Source organism: Oreochromis niloticus, linkage group LG12 (genome assembly GCF_001858045.2).
Source record: "Oreochromis niloticus isolate F11D_XX linkage group LG12, O_niloticus_UMD_NMBU, whole genome shotgun sequence".
In the NCBI taxonomy this organism is placed as follows: domain Eukaryota; kingdom Metazoa; phylum Chordata; class Actinopteri; order Cichliformes; family Cichlidae; genus Oreochromis; species Oreochromis niloticus.
In genome coordinates this window covers 34,705,954-34,723,785 of record NC_031977.2, presented here as the reverse complement: position 1 = coordinate 34,723,785, position 17,832 = coordinate 34,705,954, and the positions used below count along the sequence as shown (strand labels likewise).

The 17,832-nt window shown below is 44.1% G+C and overlaps 1 protein-coding gene across 1 annotated transcript in view; it reads left to right on the top strand.

Annotated features, from left to right (window-relative positions):
* The window catches only part of rusc2 (RUN and SH3 domain containing 2), a 40,041-nt gene extending 24,549 nt beyond the window's left edge, over positions 1–15,492 (top strand). Inside the window, 11 exon segments of the mRNA XM_005451518.3 lie at positions 4,033–4,548; positions 4,551–4,721; positions 5,219–5,395; positions 5,551–5,724; positions 7,338–7,414; positions 8,309–8,483; positions 9,378–9,483; positions 11,015–11,061; positions 11,151–12,225; positions 12,478–12,648; positions 12,780–15,492. Coding sequence (XP_005451575.3) covers positions 4,033–4,548; positions 4,551–4,721; positions 5,219–5,395; positions 5,551–5,724; positions 7,338–7,414; positions 8,309–8,483; positions 9,378–9,483; positions 11,015–11,061; positions 11,151–12,225; positions 12,478–12,648; positions 12,780–12,987 — 2,897 coding nt within the window. The 3' untranslated portion in view covers positions 12,988–15,492.
* Positions 15,493–17,832: the final 2,340 nt, after the last annotated feature.

Genomic DNA, 17,832 nt, shown 5'->3' with positions numbered 1-17,832 from the left:
TGCTGGGATAAAGGGAAACAGGTGCAGATATAAGATACATGGAAATACAGCATCAAGGTAAAAATAGAGTTTGTACAATTCTAACAAGCTTGAAAGTCAATATTTGGTAGGACCATGTTTATTCTCTCTTGGGTAAGCTTGTTCAGGAGTAGCTCTCCAAGCTTCTTGAAGGACATTCGGAGCTCTTCTCATGATGTCGGCTGTTTTTTGCTCTGTTCTCTGTCGTGACACTGCTTCAATAATGTTGATGTCTGGTCCAATCAGTGACTCCCAGTTTTCTGTTTTGTGGTTTCCTCTCCAGGTATGCTTTGCACTGCCCTTTAAACTTTGGGTCCGTCAGACCTGTTGCCACTGTTTTTCAGTGCAGTTCTTACCTCGGCCTTTTCTTCCAATTTGCCTTCATTAAGAATGGCTTCTTGACAGCCATCCTTTCACTGAGACCATTTCTGATGAGGCTTCAGTGAACAGTAGATGGATCGGGGCTCAAGGGCCAGATGCATCTCTCAGGTCCAGGGTCGGGTTTTTGCTGGATTTATTTCCTATTTGTTGAGGACATGATTTTCAGATACTGTTTGTCTGCTGCAGATACTTTCTTGTAGGCCTGCCACTTCTTCTTTTTTTGTCCTCTTCTTGTCCAGTTTCTTCAGATTTTGTAAAGACACACCACACGCCACATGCCAGTTTCTCAGAGCTAATAACTTTATGGGAATCAGCTTGTTGGTGCAAAAATTACTATTTTGTCCTTTTAGGGATCGCCACAACAGAGAGCTAATGCTCATTTTAAAAGATCACAAGTGTCCTTGGAAGCAAAAAAAGTAAAGTGAGGGATGGGCCAAGACTTTTGCACAGTACTGTACACTAAATGGATAGACTGTGCATAAAAAAAAAAAGATTACTGTCAAAGAGTAGCACAAAGTGTTGGACTGATGTAAAATCAGAAAGTTTTCAGCCACTAACTCCTTCTTTGATGCCTCATTAGGGTTTCGGGTACTTTTAAACAGTCCAACTGTGCAAGATAACTTATTTCTATGAATTAAGTCACTAACGCCATCAGTTTCTGTACATATAAGAACAGTGACCGTCGTCAGCTCAGTCTCAGCTGCTCGCTGTTTGTCTGCTTAGGTAAATACACAAACACATGCTTGGGATTCCTGTGGAATAAGACCAGGGAGGGTAAAGCGTGCACTGGGAGAGTGATATCCCAGGAAGCCCCAGCTGTCGCCTTTTATAGTTGTAGACCGGCTGGCGTATGGAGAGAAATCAGCCTCAAATGTGTGTGATTTGTGGGTAATTGTGAGTATTCACAAATATGTGCTCTGATCTACACACGTTCAAAGACACGTTACAAAGCATATTTGGAAACCTTCAGTGATCAGTACCTGAAGTAATGATCACTGATGCACAAGCGTTTGAGGTTTGATTGTTAAATGATGAGCTTTCGTTTGTGCATGCGCGGTTTTGAGGCACTTTTCACACAGATTCATAAATGTGTGCTGCATTCAAGTGCTAGTGGAAAACTGGGTCATCCGAACATCATTTGAGGAACATAAAAAAATCTTTTTAATTTGGACTTGTATGATCTTTTAATAATTACAAACTTCTGCCCTCGGCTGAGTATTCAACGAGGTTTCTTGGAATTAAAGAGAAATACTCTGTGGGTTTCGTCCTCCTCTGCTGTGCCATAATATAACATGAAAATATACGGCGTGCTACAACCAGCCTGTGGGCCACACTTCAGCTTTATTTGCTTTAAACTTCTTCTTTTTTTTTAATCATTTGCTGGTTTTCTGTAGTGCTTTCGTTAGGTCGATTACCTTTGACTTTGGACTGTTTTCTTTGAGAAAACAAGACTTTCATATATTCTGCGGCGTTCCTGTGGTGCTAAACCAGAGTCATCACAGGTCTGCTGAAGACCACAAGGCCAAAAGCTCGGCGTGTTTGCTGACAGGAATAACCTGACCAAACTGAGATTTGTCAGCTTTTTCTTGAGCTGTTTTGTAAAGTGCTACATTTTTACATTACAGCATTCAACACTGAAAGATCATCTAACAGCTGATTTTTCTGTTACGTTACAGCTAAATCACAATAATGAATATTGTCTTTACTTGAGGGTATAATTAAAATAGTCCTTGTAGATTTTTATGCACAAAACAAAAAATACAACAACAGAAATGTTGTATTTCTGAATGTACCGGCTTTCCTTCTACCTGCAGCAACAACCTAGAACATGTCACCTCACCAGATTTACTGAGTATAGATGAAAGTAGTGATTAAAAATAGATTGTATTTCACATCTTTAAGCCCTTCAGCTGGGAAGTGAAACCGAGGATTTATTGATAATTTAGAAGGCAAGGGGACATTTGGTAAAGGATCATCCCAAAGAATAGAGGCACATTCCCCCCTCAGTTTGTAACACTGTATCCATAAAAGTCGTGATAATTTAAGGCTGTAATGAAAGGCTGTGCAGAATCTCAGCACATATATTATTCATTAGACTTCACTTCAGTCAGCTGTGTTGTTTCACCGCAGCGTACAGTACAGGCTTCAGTAAAAGCCTCTGGGAGACAGCTTGCTCGCTAATGATGCTAACATAAAGCAGAGAGCTGCAAAGGAAAAGCTTCGGCTGTCTAATGGATTCATCTGTGAAACAGGAGAAAAGCAGGCAGAGAGGAAGAAGAAGAAAGTTGGGAGAGGCGAGTTAGCGAGAAAAGAAATGAGTCCAATTAGAAGAATGACCGAGCAGATCCAGAGTCAGAGAACGAGGGCTTCTCTTCTCCATCCCAGTGGGAGCTGAGTCCTGCTGGGTGTGTATTCCTCTCACTCTGCCCTCCCTTCCTCACGGTTTCCACAGCAGCTTGTTGTCGCCCTCTGTGGCTGAGAAACAGCCACTGCACTCGGATCAGGTGGCAACGGTGGGCCGGCCTTTGGGCGACAAACAGCTTGCGCAACCCCGCTGACGTCACACGTCACTGTCTGTCACCCAGTGCGCTGGATCTAGGAGCACACACACAAACACACACACTGCAGACAAAGGCTTCTCCTCGCTGCTGTGTCTCCTGACATTCCCAGGTTTAGTCTGCGTGTGTGTTTGTCTTTGTGTGTCTGTGTGAGTGAGTGTGTGTGGGCATGTGGGCCTGTGAACAGCCGTGTGGTTATCTGTGATAAGAGCGGTTGAGCTTTATGACTGGGCAGTTTTCTGCTGTGTGTTGTGGTTTCACTTCTAACCTTTCTGTTTGTGCAGTTTTGAGCTGCGATGACCAGCAGGTTCATGAGTTTCTACACCGGCCTGTACTGATTTTATTTCATTTCTTTATTTATTTGTTTGAGTATCTGAGCTGTGAATATGTGTGGTGTTTGAATCTTTGTACATTTATTGGCTTTTAGTTTTAGCCTGTTGATTGGACAGTGTGAGGAATTTGAAGGAGTCTGTGATAATTTTATTTTGTTCCCTAAATTATTAACCAAGAAATCAAATAATCAGCAAAAGGGAGGAATCCACAGTGAAAATAAATATTTGCAACACACATTTGGCCAGTACTGAGTTCAACTTGTCTCCGCTTTGAGAGAAGAGGTCAAGGAGAATATAAATGGGAGGAAAAGATGCATTTGTGACATGTGACATCTTGGTAAACACATTAAACACTACTGGTAGTAGTGATAATGTAACAAGAAGAGCTTTTAGTGTGCCCCGAGGAAAGACAGTAGGCACAAAACATGAAAAGCATTCCATCAAAATACCTAAAACTTGGCACAGCATTTACTCAACAATACAGCCAACAAATATGAAGCAGGCTGGATTAACGGTGAAGCGCGCACACCCACAGACACGCATAATGACACTCCTGGATATATTCAGTAGATCAACAGTCCTCAGTTGCAGTTTTGATTCAGGACTTTTTTTATATCTTTGTTTATTGTTGCTGTCAGAGCAGGGGGGAGGGGGGAGGGGGGAGGGGGGAGGGGGGGGGGGGGGGTGTACTGTTAAACTTGCGGCAAACTAGAATTAACCAGTTTGTGTTTGGGCTCTCCCAGGTGGTCTCTCCAGTTCTGCAGACAGCCGCTCGGCGGTGGTCCGCTACAGTAAGGACCAGCGGCCCACAACCCTTCCCATCCAGCCCTTTACCTTCCACCACCAGTTTGCAGCTAAAGCCCCCCAGCCCAAGCCCCTGGCGCCCCTGCTCACAGGCTACATCTCAAGCATGCAGGCCCGCTCCAGCTTGGGCTCAGGGTCTGGGTCTGGAGGTCCAGTCGGGGAGGACAGCGACGACGCAGCTGAGAAAGTGCACAGCTTCCAGGGTTCTCTCATCACAACGGCTCCTCCTCCTGGATTGGTTAGGCCCTCGCCTCTTGGGAGCTACTCCCCGGTCCGCCTCCAGGGAGCACCCAGCTCCGGGACCTGCTCCACCTGCACCCCCAGCCCTAAGCCAACGCACAGCCTCTCCTGCCCGCTTTCAGCCGGCCTCGGCCCCCTGCAGACCCCGTCCACGATAAAACAGGCGGGGCATCAGCGCCGTTACCAACTACTCCTCCTCCTTCATCGCTGGGGCTGAAGAGAGGGGCGGTGCCACCAATGCTGCCAGCAGTGCAGGGACACTGTTTCCACCGTGGAGGGCTGCCCGGCTTACCAGCACTTCACAGTGACACTCTGAGCCCACTGGGCTGCCTCGACTCTGCAAAGCACGAGGAGGGAAACAAAGGACACGCAGCCAGGACGCATAATGGTACGCCCATACATAAATCTCACGTTTCCGTTAAAAACTATTCATTCAATCCCTGATGAGAAAATGCTGTTTTAAAATAGATGAACAGAGTCAGGGATTTTTTTCACTGTTCACACTTTGCTTTCACTTTGTGACTGAGGCCATCTTCCTTTTGTCTCATGCCTTTACATTTTCTTTCTTTCAACTGTCAGCCCTTCGTTACAGAATCGCTCAGCAGGTTTTGTCCTGATGCAGTTGGTTAATAAAATCTGCATTGAATTAAAGTTCTGTGTTGATTTATTGTTAAAAAGAAACTCCTGTAGATTCTTACTGTTCTATTTTTCTCTTTCTTCCCTCCCTTCATGCATGAACTTAAACATTTTTCCTGTCCTCCCTTCACCTTTTCCACACGCCCATCTTCATCTGCTTCGTTCCTGCGTATCGTTTCCATCCGTCTCATCAACAAACCCTAATCCGACCCCTTTATCGCAACCCTAACACCTCCCCTCCCACAACAGCGCACCACCTCTCTCCTCAGGCTCTCAAATGGAGGGAGTACCGCCGTCGAAACCCTCTGGGAGTGGAGAGGGTCTCAGGGTGCCACGCTTCTGCTGGATTGGGACCGCGACCTGCCAGACGCAACGTTTTTGATTTCCCTTCGGTTCCCTCTGGCCACAAGCTGGGACGACTCAATGGTGCTCAAAAATCTGTTGGCACTGTTGAGACCTGCAAGAATATCAAATATTTAAAAAATAGACTGAGATGTTTTAAGTACTGGCAGTATTAGTAGGCTCATATAAGAGTGCTCCTTACCTCAATGCCTCTAATTGTGACTTCGTGTGTGTCTCAGCAGTGGGCCAATCAGCTAAGCTGCAGCAGAGCTACAGCGACTTCCTGTCCGACTACTTTTCCTTGACAGAGAAGCCGCCTGAGGAGTTCTGCCTCTCCCCGGACGCCTCCACCTCCTCCTCTTTGTGCTCGTCCTCGCAGTCTCACATCTCTGTTGACCTGACGCAGAAGAGAGGTGAGTCCTCTGTGTGCGTGCGTGCCTGTGTGTGTATTCCTATCTTTGCAGAGACCAAAAATTGGAAGTTTACTATACTTGTGGGGACCAAAACCCCAGGGTGAGCAGCTAGGGAAAGCATTATGTCAATGAGATGTACCCCCTGTGCGTGCGTGCATGTGTGCATGCATGCGTGTGTTCCTGCGTGCGTGTGTGGTAAATGCTAAACGATGATATTGAGGTGTCAGAGCTTTGGTGCATCAGCTGCGATTCAAATAAAGTCTCGGTGCCTGCACTTGCACCTTGTTAGGGATGGTTGGGATTTTATCAAAAGCAATATCAGTAATGTTACAGCTTACCGTTCTCCACACACCAACAAGCCGGTCTTTATTCTAAGAAAGTGTGATGGTGTTGTTGTGCCTCTGGGCTCACAGGCTGCAGGGATCTCCCAACATTTATAATATTACCTGTGAGCAATACAGAATTAATCGATTTCTTAGGAGAGTTCACACTAAATTCAAGCTCCCTTAAGTCTTTCATACAAAAGCGCACTGTTCTCCTTTTTTGCTTTTCCTCATCTGGTAACTGAATAGTTAGTGTGATTCAGGGATTTGACTGTTTTTCACACTAACAAAAGCTGCTGCTGGTCTAAGCGTTAGTTAGGTACACTTAAAGAAGAGCTTAAAACCATCAAGTCTCCAGAAACGGTGTACATACGGAGTGCTGCATCCAAGCCAAAATACAAACACAAAACATCACGTTTCACCTCTGCACTTTGCTTTTCTACAACACAACTCTTAGATCGTCACAAGGAGTAACGTGTTTGCATTAACTCTGATTAAACACAAACTGCCCCCTACAATTTTCATGGATCTTTAAATACAAGGAAATAATCCCAAAGGCATAAAAGTCCATTAGCAGGTAATTCGGACATTATTTGGCTCTTCAGTTAAAAAAGGCATCACTGTTCCTGTTTAGATGCTGTTTTTCACTCAACTTTAGTCCTTCCTAATATGTAAAAGCAGGATGACACCTTCATTTTATTTACTGACAACCTGTGAGCTGTAAAAGCTTTTTGAGCAGTGATACTGCAGCGCAGACAGAATCAAATCACCCTAAATGAAGTGGATCTCACCGAGTTATCCGAGGCCACAGCAGTGAGAGAGGAGATCATCCTCCTACCACATAATGCAGGTTTACACAGCTGTAGGGAGCAGCAGCGACAGTGAGTGCTGAGCAGACTGATTAAGCCCTTTCACCTTACTTTCATAAAAATCAATTTCACAGATGAACTAGGACACAAAGATTTGCTTTACCTTCAAAGTGAAGCTAAAAGGCTTTTTGCTCAGTAGGAGTTGAATCTTTGTCAGCGTTTTGTGACTCATATCTTTGAACGTTTGTCTTGTTTTCAGACTGATGTGAGTCAAATCCCTAGAAGACAACTTTACTCCTGTAGCAAATCTGACAGTGCAGATTTGGAGCTCAAAGACAGTTCAGGACACATTATATTGGTACCTCACCTTCCTGCGGGGATGTTGTAAAATAGCACACAGACGACTGCCATGTGACTGTTGCCACAATAACACAAATAAAAAGATGAACTTACAGACGCTTTGCCCTGTTTGTCTCGTCAGCTCTGGTGAAAGCCGTGAACACTGCAGTGGATCTGATCGTGGCTCACTTCGGCACCAGCAGAGACCCCGATGTAAAGGTAAGACAGCTCAAAGACTGGGATTCACAGGTGATGCAGCCACACGCTACGGCACGATATGAACTCACACACTGGTTCTACTAGCTGATCAAAGTTATACATATAGACTTTGCACAAACACCACAAACACATCACAACTGCAATGAAGCGCAAAAGAACCAAAATATGTGTTCTGGTGAATTACAGCAGTTTCACCATCAGATGGCGCCATCTGATGGTGAAACTGCTGTAATATTTTATTTGTATGTGCATTTTTATACTGTATTTGTATACGGGACAAATCCGCTGCATCTAAAGCAGCTGTTGGTTCAGTAAGTTTAGATTCAGAGTCAGGGTGATGGTTTAGAGAGCGCTCGGTCAGACTCTGTCACCCACGGTCGGGTAATCTTGTCTCAGAGCAGTTTGTACATCAATGCCACAAACATCTATCATTTATTGTTACAGTGGTAATATTATAATATAATTTCTGGCAAATACATATGAGTTTATTTACACAGTGTCACGGTCCTGGGTTGGTGACCCAGCATTTCTGTCCAGTTTGTGATTCCTAGTTTTTAGGTTTTGGTTCCTGTGCCCCTCATGTTTGGTGTAGGTTTAGTTCTGTCCTTGTGTTTATTCTCTTGTTCCCCAGTCAGTCGTTTCTCATGTCACTCCTTCCGTGTTCCCTCTGTTCAGTATCAAGTCCGTGTCTCTGTACCTGTACTTCCTGTTTTGTTTTGACAGTCCCTGTTCTGCGTTCAGTCTCTGTCCCCATGTTTTCTCTGTAGCTGTCCTGGTCCCACGTCTCATGTCTAGTCTCCCTGTCTCTATGTTCCCGCTGTAACATGCCAGTTTTGTTGTAGCGTTAAGCTCATGTCTCTGAGTCTGTGACTGTACTTCTCTACAACCCGCCAGGCAAAGCTCGGGAACAGCTGGGTGAGTCCCAACGTGGGTCACCTCATCCTGAAGTATCTGTGTCCGGCTCTACGTGACGTGCTGCAGGACGGTCTGAAGGCCTACGTGCTGGACCTGATCATTGGACAGCGCCGCTGTCAGCCGTGGAGCCTCGTGGAGGCGTCCACACAGCTGGGTGAGAGCGGTGGGGTGGAGGGGACAATGACGATACTTAACAATTAGAAGTTGAAGTTGATCCACCGCAGTGACTCGCTCATTGTAATGCTGACTGTGCGCTGACAAATATCAGAAGACATCTATAAGTTTAAAAAACTTGACTTATTCTGTTTTTTTTCTCCATTAAGAGGTGATGAAGCAGTGACATGTTGAACTAAACTGACACTGAATGTTTTTTATGCAAGGTTTTGATCATCGGTGTCGGAGCAGACAACTACAGAAGGATGAGGTGAAGCAGTAGAGGAGTAATGGCACCTTTCAAAATAAAATTACAAAGTGCTTCACAAGACTAGAAAGGAAACAACAAGCAGTAAAACATTTAGAAAGATAAATGAAAGATTAGAAGATTAAAAATCGTGAACAAATAAAATATGAACTGCAAAGCAGATAAATTAAAAACAAATATAATAAAAAATTAAAAATGACTGATAGGAGGCATAGATAAGACCTTCATATGGAAATATGTCTGTCCCAGAGAGAGAGGCGTCCTCACAGGAAAAGCCGGATCACCCTTCGTCCTCGCTCTGGTTTGGCTTGCATGCTATGATCTGAATGCGCGACATGCGAGTGTCCGTCTTTGCAGTTTCAGTCCCTTCTTGTGTTTATAACAAAACTAAACTTTGACCTTTCGCAGCGCTGACATGAGCAGGATTTAGGTGACTGCAGAGCAGCAGGGCACAAAGAAATTAGCTCCTTGCCTCCGTGCCAAACTTCACCTTCTAACCAGGGTCCCAAAATGCTTACTCGTTGTACTTTCCTCACTCTTTGGGGTGCATTCACAAACACCTGCATTCATTCTTTTGCAGATGTTGTTTAAGCTTAACATATGTTTTTTAAATGTGTGTCCTTTCAGGCCCGTCCACACGTGTTCTCCACAGCCTGTTCTCAAAGGTGAGCCAGTACTCGGAGCTCACGAGCCACAGCATGAGACTCAATGCCTTCATCTTCGGCCTGCTCAAGTGAGTCATTTCATTTACCACTGTTTTCATTCTCAGTTTACTCCCTGAGCCTAGAGCTCACTCTAATTCGCTCTGACACAACAACAGCTTCTGTGTTTTTGGGTCTTAGTGACCGCAAAATGGTGATGTTTCTACTTTAGGTTTATTCTCGAGGTCATTAGGATGTGCTGAAGTGCATTGCATTTAAAAGCATTGCTGTTTATGTCCGATAATAGAGGTGATGTATGAATGTCTCAGTCAGTTAAGAATACCACACTCTGTGAATTCTTGAAGTCAAACAGATTAAAAACCATTGAAAAGCTCTTTCTGAGTATTTTAAACCCTACGTTGTTGCATTCATGACTTCTTGTTCCATTTCTTTCTGGTACATTCCTGCATATCTTGGCGTGTTAGTGCCCCCTGTTGGTCAGTGCTTTAGTGTATTTGTGGCTATGTGTATAACTTACAGTGAGATGTAATCATGTTGTGAGCTGTTATTCGTCTCTAGTAAACTTTTTGTTAGTTTTGATTACCCGCTCTCTGAGGACATGTTTATAAGCTGAAGTGTGTTCATGTGCAAACATGTTTTGAATTGATGTTATTCTTTAAAGAGAGCCTAATATTTGCCTAATCTGCACTAAATTATTATTCTTTAGGTAAGTAAAGTAACATCGAATACTTCACACTTCAGAATAATCCTGTTTACCTAATGCTGGCCTTCATCATCAGGGGCACCCTCCCAGATTTCTTCTGATAGGCTTTGAACAGGTTTGAACAGTGGGTGGGCGGGGCTTCTGGGATGTATGAATGTGTGTTGGACATGAAAATACAAAGGCAAGAGTTGAGTTCAAAGCTGGCCGTGTGAAGCAGGCAGAAATGGACCCAAATGCAGACTCACAGAGGCAAGAATAAACTCAGAAGGCAGCTTTATTGCTGAACACCAGAAATACAAAAGCTAACTAAACTGTGAATACGCATGAAACTAAACAGGCAGGAGGCAGAACACTCGGCAGGGAACGAGAGAGATGGTGACAGTGGACAGACAGAAACAGAGGGCTTAAATACACCAGGGATGACGAGGGAACAGGAAACGCATGGGGAACACAGCTGAGACTAATTAGACACAAAGAGACAGAAGAAGCGAAACTAAATACACTGAACATGGAACGCAAGACTGTCAAAATAAAACAGCCTGCGTCTTAGTGTTTCCTAACTCACAACATGATATGGGAACTGAGAGGAAAGCACACTCAAGGGAAAAAAATGGATTCTTTAGATTACAGGAGGAGATAACGAGGGGGACGCAGAAACAGTTAACAGAGGCAAGACAGAGAGAGAACCATGACGCTGAGCGTCTAAAGCACAGGAGCTACAAGAATTACTTCCATACACTGACCCCATTATTATCAGTAGCAGAGAATAATAAAAAGTATGATGGGTCCCCTTTAAAACCATGTCAGAGCTGAATAAAAGGCTCCGTTTTGGGTGTAATTCTGCGGGAGACTTTTACGCTGCTGCAGTTTTTAAATAAGTGACTGTTTTTCTGTTTTAGTCTGAAATCTTTGGAATTCTGGTTCAATCACCTCTACACGCATGAAGGTAAGACCATAGTAACTGAAACATGGTAACTGATTTCTTCTTGTGCATCTTGTTGTGACGCCTCCTTACCTCTCTTATCTTTAATTCAGATATTATTGCCGCATACTACAGCCCTTGGGGTTTCCTTCCCCTGTCACAGGGGCCGTGTCAGCCCCTCTTTGAGGAGCTCCTCCTCCTGCTGCAGCCTCTGTCACTGCTCCCCTTTGACCTGGACCTGCTGTTTGAACCACATCTCCTCCAAAAGGGACAAGAGCAGCTTCGTCGCAAAGAGCAGCTCTGCTCTGCAGGCCAGAGCGTCGACCAGTCGAAGTGCTCCACCTTCCAGCTCATGAGGGGGTGGAGCAACACCGTCAGTGAAATGGTCAAGGACTCAAGCGCAGAGGTGAATAAAGAGAAGGCGGGGCTCAGGCGAGAGGGAACATGGCCAAGGATGGAAGGAGTTGGATCGAGAAGAGAGGCAGCAGCGGGGAAATCGATGCTGAGGAAAGAGGGCGTTACAGCTCAGAGCATGACAGCTAGGCCTGATAGCATAGGGACAGTGAAGGAAGTAGGGTTTGCACATTTATGGAAGGAGAGGGGGGTCGAAGGGCAGAGGGTGAAAGGTGTAGGGCAGGAGAGCCATGGAGAATGTGAAGATACAAAGGAGAAGGACAAGAGGAAGGAAAAAGACAGATTTCCTGCAGATGAAGGGCGTCAGCGACAAGACAGGCAGGCCGGCTGGTGGTACCAGCTCATGCAGTCCTCCCAGGTCTACATCGACCAATCCACAGAGGGGACAAAGTTTGTTAAGACCGAGAAGAGGAAGAAGTCATCAGAGAGACGACAGGGCCAAATCCCACCCACAAGAGAGGGCGTGGTGGAGGGAGCGGAGGCCACTCAGGAAGGTGAGGGTGGGAAGAGCAGCAGCAGCAGTAGCTTGAGCGGGGACTCGTCTGGATCCAGGGGGCGGCCTTCATGGATGGGCAGCCCCCCAGAGTCTGTCCTCAACCAGGAGAATCATACCAACCCTCTGGAGGTCACGGGGACTGGGAGCCATGACGGAGCCCAGGATGAGAGCCCCTCACAGGGACAGAGTCTGCGCTGGAGCAGGCTCTTTGGCTCTAGTGTCGGTTCTCCCTCAAAAGCAGAAGGAGGTGAACAGAGGCCAAAAACCCAAAAGACCAGGTGAGAAAAGTCTGGATGTTCATGACTGAAACCAACAAAACATCATTTGTGCATCTTAATCTGAAACTAAAACAACGAACAACGGTCTACCTGAGTAACATTTTCCAGTTCATGATTCTTTACAAATTTAGTGGGTTTATTTATTTTTGCTTCATTGGACGCTGTTGACACCGTGCCACAAATGATGAAAGACCGACCTGGACTAACATCGGCCTTATTTTTATGTTTTCATGTTGTGTTTGTGTTTCTTAGACCTCCATCGGGTTGGCTCGGCTTGGATCGGTCTGTTCTAGACTTTGTAGCTTTGACCATTGGAGCAGGCCCCGGGAAAAAGGCGGAGCTTCCTGCCACACCAACTCGCACCCAAAGTACAGCTCCACCAGCGTCGACGTACCCAGCTGAAGCCAAACTACGGTCCACCTGGTAGGAACCGCCTATAGTGTTATTGTAGAGTGTTACTTGGAAGTGATGCCAAGCATTCCTCCCTCAAAAATTTATTCCGAATACTTTTCGATCACTTATCCTCACCTTCTGCCTTCGTGTTGATTTCTCAGTGAAGTACGAGCACTGTGCCACCACATCGCCACTGAGCCCGGACAGCTGAGCTTCAACAAGGGCGACATCCTGCGCGTTCTGAGCAAGGCTGACCCCGATTGGCTGCTCTGTTCCCTGGGCTCCACCCAGGGCTTGGTTCCAATTGTCTACGTCACCCTCAACAGCATGGAGGACAGCCAGGATGCCCCTGGTTTCGGGCAATGCTGAGCAGGAGATAACTGTCCGAAAGATGAAGCCAAACAGACATGGAGGGTATCCCTCCCGCACACGGACCGAACACAAAAACCTGTTTTTGTCTGTACATTGAAGGATTCCGGAAAAAAAGACAAATCATTGTAGTAAAGCTGGAGATTCTAAGGATGCAGACATGACTGCGAGGGCAAGCATGCAGACTCAACCACAAACAGACATCTGCTTCAAGGGTACATCCAGACAAGTATGCATGCATACATCCAAAAAAAACAAAAAAAGCACCCCACAAAGATCACAAACCCAAAGACTCTCAAGCGCTTCTTTCTCTGCCTCTCCTTCTAGCTTAGCAATGTGCAGCTCCAATCTATTTATCATCCATCTCTAATTTCAGCAAAATAGGAGGGTATCTCATGCTCCACACCTGGCTGCACTGTGCTGTGCCACACGTTGAACGCACCGCTCAAATGAGCGCCCTCGGTGCCAGCGCAGGTTGGTTTGACGTCCTCTTGTAAACTTAGTGCTAATATGATCTTTGCATTCATGTCGAAATGAGTGAATCTTTGCTTTTTGGTAAGATTGATATGAATGTAAGAGCTATTGGAACTTTTGGACAAACGTTCTGTGATTCAGCATATTTTTATTATTATAATGAGACGGTGGAGATCTGCACACGAGCTCGTGCAGCCATTCAAAGTGAAAAGAGCGCAGAAGGAGAATCAGCTTTCTCTTTTAATCCTCTGTTTTGTTTGATCTGGCTTCATGTAAGCGTGACTGTTGGATGGATAGACAGTCAAAGTAATCCTCCTTTCCTCACAGCTGGGATAAAACGATGGTTGACATCGATGACTTGCATGAAACCTCTCGAAATCTTTTGCTTTCCCTTACCGTCCTATTCCCCCACTCCTCCCGCTCACTCTCACATCCAAGAAGACTTGACTGTGAGGATGGCAGGACTGAGCTGGTGGAAACACGGCCCAATTTATTGGTACATACTGTAAATGCATTAGTCAGTTAAACGTCTGATAAATTCTATTTATTTAATAAGTTGAGGGAAGCACCTAAATGGATGCTTACAGAAAACATGGATGTCAAATGAAAGAAAAGCATAGCTGTGCAGGTGTCTTTGGAAATGGGGATGATGGGATTTACCCCAGCATGGAAGTTTATTCCGAGTTTATCAGCCGGTTCAAAATGCAAAAATCTCATTCATGCCCTAAAGTAGGGGTGTCGAACTCCAGGCTTCGAGGGCCGGTGTCCTGCAGGTTTTAGATCTCACCCTGGGTCAACACACCTGAATCACATGATTAGTTCATTATCAGGCCTCCAGAGAATGTCAAGACATGTTGAGGAGGTCATTTAGCCATTTAAATCAGCTGTGTTGGATCAAGGACGCATCTAAGACCTGCAGGACACCGGCCCTCCAGGCCTGGAGTTGGACACCTGTGCCTTAAAGAGTGTAAGGGGGGAAAAAGGCACCTGTCCAGCTATTTGTCCTGATGGTGTATTTTGTACGTGCTCTGATGCGTCTAATGCGACGTGTCCCCCAGATTTGTCTGCACAGATTCTCGTTCACGTGAAAGAAAAGGAGATCTGTGGTGATAGTTTTGATGTTTAAAGGGAAACCCGACACCTTTTTTGTGATGTTGGCTCTGTGGGTGTCCTGTTCAGGTGCAAAATGTGGCCTTAGGCTCAAAATGAGTTGATGGAGAACTAAAATTCCGACTGTATACTTTAAACCTGGATGGATGTTAAACATATACAGAAGGCCAGTCTGGAAAATTCTGAAGAGGTAAAATTAATGTACATATATTAAATAAATGAATGCTTGTGTATTTTTTGAAAATCTCACATAGGATATAATTTCACCATTTCAGTTTTCCGTTGCATTACTGTATAGTTTTTATTTTTATGTAAGACTTTTAACATTTAATTTCAGCAAGATGATTAACATTTCATCCAAATGTAAATATATTTAAAACCCTCCTGAATTCATTTCTGCTGTAGAGCTGTACGTACGAATGTTATTAAAGGTTTGTCAGTGCATTTTATGTTGATTACAGAAAGCGAGTATAAGCTTTAGTTTCACTGCTAACCAACCTGCTGACTGTACGACAAGTTGCCCGTCACGTTGGTGGAAGGTTTGCTGTTCGTTGCCATCCTGCTCAGAGCTCACAGGGGACCGACAGAAATAAACACACAGTAATTAAAACAGAGATGGGCGAGGGAGGCCCAGGGGGTCAGAGGCAAAGACAGACTTCTCTTTAGAATTAAGCATTTAATTATCTGGGATGTTGTGCATTAAAATACTTGTAGGAGTGACATAACAGAGAAGGAAAGAAAGGAGTGATCTTTGTTTCTCTCGTCTGTTTTCTCTCTGCATTCTCTCTCCCGGCTGCCTGTAAATACCTTCAGCATCAGTGACACTGCTCTTCTCTCTGTGTCCAGACTATATGATGTGTACGTATGACATTATCAAACTACTATGGATGTTAAATAACAAAGTGCTCATGTGATCACAAACTCATGTGGCTCCAGTGTCTTTTTTCCCCTCACACGTCACCTTTGAAGGGATTTTTCTACTTGAGAACACTGTGGATTTATGAGCAGCATCCAGCTTATGACTCGGTTTACTGCGCGCTTGTTAAATACCTGCTTCATTTATCAGTGAGCCTCTGTGCTGCCCCAGTGATGGGCATGCTGAGTAAGTGTTCTCATCTTAAATTTTACTGGAAAAGTATAAAACTAAGTGGCTGCAACCAGAAATGTGTCAGGCAGTTTTATTATTATTATTACTGAGGGTGCAAGTTGTGCTTTCTGCTTTAATGCTATGCCAACGCGTTCAGCTGCTTATGACTTATGAGTGGTCAAGTTTTCACAGGACTCCATTCAAACTAAATACAGCTTTACAGCTTCTGTAGGACTTAAGAGAGTAAGTAACAGCTAGGTACTGCTAATCAAACCCACTTGATAAACTAGGAATCAGTAAGTTTAAGCACCTGTGTAAAAGCAGGTGTTTGGGCATTTTGCTGCTGCAGAGCATTAATGTCCAGCAGGTAAAATAAGCATTGAACACATCACCAAATTTCGAAGTAAATCTATTTCTAAAGGTGCTATTGACACGAAATTGTCCATACATTCCCAATGATCCCAAGCACAGCAGCAAATCTACAACAGAATGGGTGAAAAAGAGAAGAATCAAGGTGCTGCACTGGTCCGATCACAGTTCAAACCTTATTTAATACTGTGCATAAACAAATGTCCACAAACCTGAATGAACTGTAGCGATGCTGCGAGACACTCGTAAAGTCACACAAAAGACTGAATCGTCTTTTGTAGTGTTTTCTTGTGTGGTGGATGTTTTGTTTTTAGGAGTCCGCACAGAGCTCTATGAAAACTTTAATTTCTTCATGATTATATATAAAACGTAAGTCTGTTTGTTTTTTTATTATTATTATTATGGCTCATTAAACACCAGTTGAGAGTTGGTGTTCCAGTTACAGTTTAATGGTCTGCACTGCAGATCTGAAGTAGATTTTATCTTTCCCATTATGCCCTCAATGATATTATCATTCCACATGTAGCACATTCTGCCACCAGATGGCGATATTGTCTTTTTTGAGTCCTACACTCCACCATGTCTGAGCCACCTATGCATGAACTAATGTGCTGCACACTGAAGATGTATTTGAGAGGCAAACATATCAAATCATTTTTCTACTTTTATAAGTTGTCCTCTCTTTAAGGAGCTATAGCTCCACATATGTCTTTGTGTACTGATGTAAAGCTACACAAGTTAAACCCTAACCACTGAGTGGTTGTAGTTAAGAATATACCTGTTTAATCTAACCATACTGCTAAAGCTCATTGAACCAGCTAGATCCATGAGTGGATTTAATATTATTATAAAGTCAGAAGTGTTAATTTGCAAAACAATTTTGCATAAAATGTTGTAGAAACAACATTTGAAACAAAGAAATGAGAAAAAAAATTGACATAAAATTAGAAGATTTCATTGAAGGGTAGTGTCATAAATCATCAAACAGCAACAACACTGATAATTCAGTGTACATAACACTTAAAGTGTTTGGATTGCGGGGCGGGGGTGTTAAATACCTGAAAGGTACTTAGGAGACATTTATATTGGGGCAATTAAGGACAACTCTTGGTTCAAAGGTAAAGCTCACAGTGATGTCTGTCAGTCAACAGCTCATCAAGCCCAGGGTGGGTAATTTAACACCAGCTAAGAACTGAGCATTTGTCTGCCATCAGGGAGGTTTGCCAGCTGTGCTGACAGATATGCTAGTGAAAGCCATGCATCATCATGTGTAACTTAATCTGATGATTCACCTGGTTTCAAAGCACAGAGAATGTTAGACTTCAACATAGACTAGATAGTCAATAACATATAACCCCTGGTGATATAAAATGTCGCTCTGCAAAATGAATCGTTCCCCCAGTTTGTTGTGGAAGAACGTCACAGATATGCACTAAGCTCTGAGTTCAGCTCCAGCACACAGGTGTGTATTTTCCACAGTCACTGGAGAGAATATCCTATTTATCAGTGCTGTTGTCTTTCAAATGTTTGACCTAACAAAGTAAAAATTATATCCAACAATCCAGAATCTCAAATTTAAATTAATATGTGCAACATTTTACGGCTACAAAAGCTACACATGTTATATATGATATGAATGACCACATGCTTTAGTTAGCTAGAAACAAATCCTCAAGTGCACTAGGTCATAAATCTGTGCAGTTGTAGCGCAGTAAGATCAAGACTCTCCCAAACGGATATCAGGTGTTTCTAATATCCTCTGAAGAGCTACAGTTAGGTCCATATATATTTGGACGCTGACAAGT